This window comes from Clytia hemisphaerica, unplaced genomic scaffold, assembly GCF_902728285.1.
Source record: "Clytia hemisphaerica strain Z4C2 unplaced genomic scaffold, Clytia hemisphaerica genome assembly, whole genome shotgun sequence".
NCBI lineage: Eukaryota > Metazoa > Cnidaria > Hydrozoa > Leptothecata > Clytiidae > Clytia > Clytia hemisphaerica.
Window position 1 is genome coordinate 172,764 of NW_027104462.1, and position 8,065 is coordinate 180,828.

Here is an 8,065-nt window from a genome sequence, read left to right on the forward strand (position 1 = left end):
ATAAAGCTGATGCTTATAACAAAAATAGTCACATCCATTTAAGGCGCTATTCCATTTTTGCTTTGAAAGAACCATTCAACGAAAGCTAAAACTTAGTGGTCGAAAAGTTATAAATAATTTTTCTTATAAAGATGATTCTTATAAGAAAAATAATTATTTTCATTTTAGGCGCTATTACATCTTTGCTTCGAAAGAACCAATTACCGAAAGCTGAAACTTAGTGGTTGAAAAGTTATAGAGAATTTTCTTATAAAGATGATGCTTATAAGAAAAACAATTACTTTAATTTAAGGCGCTATTCCATGTTTCCTTTGAAAGAACCATTCAACGAAAGCTAAAACTTAGTGGTCGAAAAGTTATAAATAATTTTTCTTATAAAGATGATTCTTATAAGAAAAATAATTATTTTCATTTTAGGCGCTATTACATCTTTGCTTCGAAAGAACCAATTACCGAAAGCTGAAACTTAGTGGTTGAAAAGTTATAGAGAATTTTCTTATAAAGATGATTCTTATAAGAAAAATAATTAGTTTAATTTTAGGCGCTATTCCATCTTTGCTTTGAAAGAACCAATCATCGAAAGCTAAAACTTAGTGGTTGAAAAGTTATAGAGAATTTTCTTATAACGATGATTCTTATAAGAAAAATAATTACTTTCATTTAAGGCGCTATTCCATCTTTGCTTTGAAAGAACCAATCACCGAAAGCTAAAAATTGTTGTTATGAGATATTACTTCTTGTATTTGATAGGAATTAGCTAAAATACCTTAAGTCGAAAAAAAGGTAAAAGTAATGGTAGAAAGCTATCAAGGGGGTACCATTGATTTTAAAGATCGTGTTTTACATATCTGCGCAAAAATTTAATTACATATCTGCGCAGCTCGAAATTACAAAGTTGCGCAAAATAATTACATATTTGCGCAAAATAATTACATATCTGCGCAGAAATTACATACCTGCGCAAAATTACATATCTGCGCACAACAATTATCAACTTATTTTTTACGCATCATTTAAGTTTGTTACAACTTCTCAATTGATCAAAAAAAAAAATCATCGTTAAAGCCTCAAATCAATGTAGTGTTTGCTCCATGTTTGTTACAACTAATAAGTCATTATGTTCTTCTTTCAACGATTTATTATCCACGTTTCAAATAAAAATTTCAGCATTTGATTATCATTTCTTTTTGAATTCAGTCGTCAAATGGTGGTTTTTGCACATCCAGTATATCGTCCATCCAACTACCTCACCTTTATGGTAATGAGGTTCTTTTCTTTGTTGTGTCAATTCTTCTTTACAAGTTCCACACTTCACCATGTTTATTTTTTACAGCTTTTCAAATTAAAATACTTTTTTTTTACTTCTCTCTCTATGCTTCTCTGTTCAGCTTTTCAATTTTTTAACCATGGATTTTCTTTAAAAAAGTTGTTTACTCATTTTTATTTTTCAAAACACAACACACTCAGCATGATTTTTGCAAGAAGTTCGGTTAGTGTAAAACGCAGGTCACAGGTCGCAGGTCACAGGTCACAGGTCACAGGTCAACAAAGTGCAGACCGGAAAAGAAAATAAGATCATAACATATACATAACATAACATCAATACATAGCGCATTAAATTACAAAAAAGTAATACATGCTATTTAGATATTATAAAATGACAATTGAATAGAATAACAACCTATTTAGACATAGTGACACTTACTTACAAAAATAATGACAAAATCATAAAATATGATGCCTAGCAAGACAAAAGCACGAAAAATATTTATTATACAAAATGTCAAAATGTGATGTGGATGGTGTGAATGGATATAAAATGGCACCAAACAGAAGCTTGCAAGGACCCTAAGAGAGTGGTTTTAGAAGGATGGAAGTAATTAATTATTCAGTTATTATTTTAATGTCTTAATGACAATTTTTGACAAAAATATTAACAGAATCATAAAATATGATGCAAGAACAGACAAAAAAACGAAAAATATTTATAATACAGAATGTGATGTAGATAGTGTGAATGGATATAAAACGGCACCAATCAGAAGCTTGTGAGGTCCCTAAGAGAGTGGTTTTAGAAGGATGAAACTAATTAATTATTCAATTGTCATTTTAATGACTTAATGACAATTTTTGACAAAAATATTGACAGAATTACAAAATATCATGTCTTACAAGAGAAAAACACCAAAAATATTCAGCATGCCGAATGTGATGATAACAATATGGCAGGATATAAAATTACACCAATCAGAAGCTCGTGAGTTCTCTGAGAAGGTAGTTTTAGAGCGATTTGTTTTATTATATGTAACCATCATATAACATTACAAACATTACAATATGTAATATACCTGTTATACGTATAATATGGTTTCAAATATTTTCTGGTCTGCGTTATACACGGCGCAAACCGCGAAAGATCGATAAAAGCACGTGGTTAGATTTTGATGTTTTAAATGGTTTTATATGGATGAAATTGCTTGAGAATTATGTTTTTGATAATTCTTTGTGTTTTCCAAACATTTTCCTCTGCAATGACATTGATTAGAGTTAACCTGTCATCACTGACCTGTGACCTGTGACCTGCGACCTGTGACCTGTGACCTGCGTTTTACACTAACCGCAAAAAGTTGAACTTTTTGCAAAACTATACAATTCACTTTTGCTATGATTTCTTCAATTATCTCTTGTTTTCATTTTATGCTAGTTACAGTCAAGATCTGTGTAACTTCTCGTTTCTGATTTTCATCAAAACACCATTCATATGCACGATTAGGATGCCAAGTTTTAACTTCTAACTCATCTCTACATATTATACCGACTGAAGTTCCATAAGCCCACGTTTGATTCCCATCTTGTATTCTTTTATCATCGTCTGCGCTTAACGCTACTTTTCGCACATACTGTGTATAAACTCGATGCTTTTCACTAACAAAACGCTGCTGTGTTCTATATTGAATTTTTCCTGTTTCATACACATTTTTGGCCCAGCAGCGCAGCGTAGTGGGCCTTTCATCTGCACAGTGCCCGTACGTTTGTTAGTTACGCAAAGCAATTAGGCGGTGTTCCGCGAGAGTACATATATTTTCCAGGCTAAACTCAGCGCTATAATGTAAAGGGATCGACAGGGATCGTCATAGTCAATGTTGTCTGTCGGCTAGCATACAATTATCTATCCTCTAGCAAAGCCGAGCAAAGCCATATGTTGATATATGGCTGAAGACCGTATCTTGTTATTGTCTGTATTTCGTATAGTCTACCACCTACATATACTGATATACTATCTTCAAGTCAACGTGGAGTGTTAAACGTGAGCTCTTTTTCTCTCAAAGACTTAGAAGTAAAGAGGATAATCAAGATTTAGCTGTCACTGACTGCTGCTGCCATTCATAAAGGTAAATCTCTATTGTGTGCTCCAATAGTATCATAAGAATATTGGCCTTTTGCAACAAGACACTCTGGGAAATACAAAAAATCTGCAAGGTTAATTCTCAAATTAAGGGCTAGGTACGGGGTAAGAATCAGGCAATTCCACTTATACAAAAAGTGCAGCGCAGTTCACTATTGGGTCGTTTGGCGTCTGCTTTTATTTTGAAAACAGCTATTCTATCGATTACGTCGGTCGGTCGGTCGATACTCAAAACCAGACGGATCTCAATCAAACGGAACCGATGATCGAGCCAATCGAACCAGATCGAACGCAATCGAACGATTAAAATTGATTGGCCTTTTGCAACAAGACATTCTCAAATTAAGGGCTAGGTAGGAGGGGTAAGAATCAGGCAATTTCACTTACTAAAAATGCAGCGCAGGTCACTATCGGGTTGTTTGACGTCAGACGACGTATGCTTTGATTTTGAAAACAGCTATTCTATCTATTACTCTTCTGTCTGCCAATAATAGGGTCGGTCGGTTGATACTCTAAACCAGACGATCTCAATCGAACAGAACCGATGATTGAGCCAGATCAAACGCAAGCGAACGATTAAAATTAGATTGTTGAACGCAATCGAATCTCAATCGAATATTAGGCCGATGGAATTTAATGTTATGTTTACCGTAAGCCGCCCGCATGTCAAAAAAACTGCCGCGCCAAGTTGCCATTATTTTGTTATTTTGGCGCTTCATCAAGATTTTGAAAGATCAAAACAAAGGGTCCGGCAAATATCCGTTTAAAAACGAACCCGTACGGCCCTACCATCTCATCTACCAAAAGTGCGCTTCTTTGATTTTTATAATTATGGAGATAATTTTTTTGCTCGCAACTTATTGAGAATTATCTCCCTAAAATAATGAATAATGAATAATGAAAACTTGGCCGCATCGAATTCTGAAGATCGTCATTACGATAAACATATCATTAAATTCCATCAGCCTTGTTCGATTGAGATTCGATTGGGTTCGATTGCATTCGATTCAATGACTCGAACAAAAATCTCAATCAAACGAATCAAATATTACCTAGAATTCGTTCGTTGGATTGAGATTCGATTGCGTTCGACAATCGAATTTCAATTCCGTTTGATTGAGATCGTCTGGTCGAAATGGAGAAAAAATTTTTACTTGAGGTAGCAAAAACTTGAAATTCACCAATTTCAGTTCTAACCAAAATTGATTCTTGCCGTCAATCATTAAAAAAAGGTAATAGAAAGGGAAGATTTGCCTGGCCATCCGCCAAAATAAGTTCTTGTCAAAATTTAAAATATATTCATTCACCAAAATTCGTTCTCACAAAGATAAAAAATTTTGCTGACTTTAGTTGTTTGCCAAATTAAGTTTTTGCCAAAAAATGTTCCCTTAAAGGTATTACTCCAGGCCATGCCTAATGATTGTACTTTTTGTTAATAAGAATCATATTTGTTTTTCTTTTTGAACAGTTTTGGACCATCATCCATATACATCAAGACTGTTATCGTACATCATATCCAGACTGATTGGTTCCCACTGATTGATTGATACCCAAATCTTAAGGTGAGTTTGAATTTGATTTTCTTCAGGATTTATCATTGAAAGGCTTAAGAACCTAATGACCTAAGTGAAAATCAAGTTGTGTATTACCATTTACTGCAAAATCTTTGTGAGGTTGGGGGAGTGTGGTAAAGAGAAGCCCATTGTTGGTTATAGTCTAGAGAAGGATTTCTTTTTTTGATTCGTAATTTTTTGTCCTTTTTGTTTGAAACTTTTAAAGGGATAACCAGATAAAATATGAAAATTGGCTAAAAGATTCTTTCCACGGTCCTTAGTAAGCCCTCCAAATATTTTTGAGAAATAACATTCCAGATTCAAGATATGACAATTAGAAATCTCAGTTTTTCGTACCTCACACATACCTCACGTTGAAATTCTATTGTTTTCCAGCAGAAATTAAAAATTAAAAACCTAAATATTTCGACTTTGAAAAACAATTAGCCTGTAAAATTTGGAGGTTTTGCTAAGGACTATGGAAGGAATCTTTGGGCTGAATTTTATTTTTTATCTGGTTATCCCTTTAAGGTAGCTGCCCTGGAAATGAGATTTTCACTTGTATTTGTAAAACATCATGATCAGATTTCATCTCGGGTTCTTTATGTTGTGCGAAAAAATTGTGACCTACAAATGCTTGCACGCCTCAATTTTCAACCAAAAGCAAGTGTCTTCCTAACGGGTGGACATAATTATGAAAGTCTTCCAAAACTTGGAACAAGCTTACGCTGCACTTGAGCTTTACGATTTATGAACATGGTAGTATACTCCAGTTGAACGCGACTGTTTCCGTAATTTCGTTTTTGTTTTTATTTTTCAGGGTTCATCATTCAGTGTATAGCTACTCTGGTCAATCTGGATTACATTAGATAGCTTGGTTATACAAAGCTAACTTGGATTTACACAGTTAACTCAGATTTAAAGGATTCCCCTCGATTCACTTGGCTCACCAGAATACACTTGGAATACTTCGTTTTACTCAGTTTATTTGTTTTTACACGGCTCAATTGATACTACTCGGCTCACTTGATATTACTCGGCTCACTTGATATTACTCGGCTCACTTGATACTACTCGGCTCACTTGATATTACTCGGCTCACTTGATAATACTCGGCTCACTTGATATTACTCGGCTCACTTGATATTACTCGGCTCACTTGATATTACTCGGCTCACTTGATACTACTCGGCTCACTTGATACTACTCAGCTCACTTGATGCTACTCAGCTAACTTGATATTATTCGGCTAACTTGATATTACTCGGCTAACTTGATATTACTCGGCTAACTTGATATTACTCGGCTAACTTGATATTACTCAGCTAACTTGACACTACTCAGCTAACTTGATATTACTCGACTAACTTGATAGTACTCGGCTCACTTGATTCAATTAACTTGTGTTGCATTTGGGTAACTCAGATTCCCGAGGCTAACCCGGAATTTATGATTTTTTTTTGACATTTCATTGTTTACCACTTACTTGCTCAGCTTTTTTAACTTATTAAAAAACAATAGGCTATTAAAATAAATATACATTATATTTGAAACTGACGTATTTATCATTTTTTTACATTCCCCTTTTCAAAACATGATATCAATCGAAGCATCCCATAGTCAAATCGGCAACTTTAACGGGACAAGGCAATATGATCTCCGCTCAATTTATCGTCATTTAGTAGTCAACTCTTCTATTTCAAGCAAAACTTCAAAACTTTCTTTGTCTGTGGTCATGGTAGAACTCTCCATATCAGACAACTTGTGAAATAGTGACGGGATATTTTTTACTATCTTTACAAAGTGACAATCAATTTTGCAAACGAAGGGTACAATTTTTCCTTCAAAAAAAGGTGGGGGGGGGGTGGGGTGAAATAGTGAAGGGAGATTTTTTTAGTACCATTAAAAAGTTACAATGTCTAGATATATTACATGTTAAAAACTGCTATTGCTATTTACATATTCAGGAACTCTTGCTCGTCCAGTTGTTTGATCATCGATCCCTACAATGTGAAAAAAAAAACAGTAGACTCCCGGTTATTCGAAACTCCAAGGGGATAAGAATTTGCTTCGAATAACTGAAAAATTCGTTTTAAGATTAATAAATCAATTCGTTTTAATCAATCTACTGTAGCAAGTATCCTTGTATTTTGTCTCTATTACAGATTTTTTAAGCTGGGCCTTCACGCCCTTGGGCGCCTTGTTATAGTCTTCAAATGAAATTCTTTTTTTCACTACGCACTTTTTCGTACCTTTACACTTTTTGTCAACTCCTCCATCAAGCTTCTGATACGCATACATTTTTGGTCTAAGAGCTACAAATTCTGTCATGATTTTACCACCAAGTTCATCTTTCATTTTACCTAACACTTTCTTATTTTTTCCTACCTCAAGTGGCCGATATTTAGCGTTATTCTGATCATCAACTTTAAAATAATTGCTTGTGTCAAATCTATTTTCTACATCTCCAGCAATATCTCTATAAATATCTTCTGTCTTAACATGATAAACAAACGAATCTGTATCCATGTACATTAACTTTGCTGCTCCTTCATATTTTGGCTTAATATAATCATAATGAAATTCATACATTACAATCTTACTCAAATCTAGAATCGCCGAACCAAGATATACTGGCTTATTCATAACAACCTTATTCCGCCTCATGTTCATGGCCACAAACTTTTCAGTAAAGCGCACAGTACTCTTATAATTTACCTTAGAAGCATACATTTTGCGCTTTCTTTCGCTATTAACTAACTTGATATTCTTATGTTCACGAACATTCTCCATTGTTTTACCAAACATATTAAAAATAAGTTAGTTTGATATTCATTTTGATACTCAGTTTGATATTCGACTTTTTCCTCTGCAAAGGAGAACAGTCATCTGTTGCACTTCTAAACTTCAAAATATGTTAGCCACTATCCCCGGGCCACTATTCCTAAGTATTATTTCCACCAAAAATGGTCACTCTCCACGGCAATGGTGGAGCTCTAAAATTATACAACCACTTAGTTTGAAAATCGACTAATTAGTGTTTTGAGCCCTATGAGGGAGAACAGTCATCTGTTGCACTTCTAAACTTCAAAATATGTTAGCCACT

The 8,065-nt window shown here is 34.2% G+C and overlaps 1 protein-coding gene and 1 long non-coding RNA gene across 2 annotated transcripts; one reads left to right on the forward strand and one right to left on the reverse strand.

The window, feature by feature from the left end:
- Positions 1-2,690: 2,690 nt before the first annotated feature.
- LOC136821106 (uncharacterized) lies at positions 2,691-7,752 on the reverse strand. The gene is made up of 2 exons (XM_067077332.1): positions 7,202-7,752; positions 2,691-2,946 (listed from the first exon to the last, which is right to left on the reverse strand). The coding sequence occupies exons 1-2, from the start codon at positions 7,750-7,752 to the stop codon at positions 2,691-2,693; spliced, it is 807 nt and encodes a 268-aa protein (XP_066933433.1).
- Positions 4,477-6,516, forward strand: LOC136821110 (uncharacterized). Its single transcript, XR_010848685.1, has 2 exons — positions 4,477-4,968; positions 5,780-6,516. It is a non-coding gene; the product is annotated as an uncharacterized lncRNA (long non-coding RNA).
- Positions 7,753-8,065: the final 313 nt, after the last annotated feature.

What these genes read in the sequence shown, in the direction of transcription:
- LOC136821106 (XM_067077332.1), bottom strand. Translation starts at nt 7,752, where the DNA reads ATGGAGAATGTTCGTGAACATAAGAATATCAAGTTAGTTAATAGCGAA. An exon ending in AAGTGTAAAGGTACGAAAAA is followed by an intron (nt 2,947 to 7,201) that starts GTGCGTAGTGAA and finishes AATTCAATATAG; the next exon opens with AACACAGCAGCGTTTTGTTA.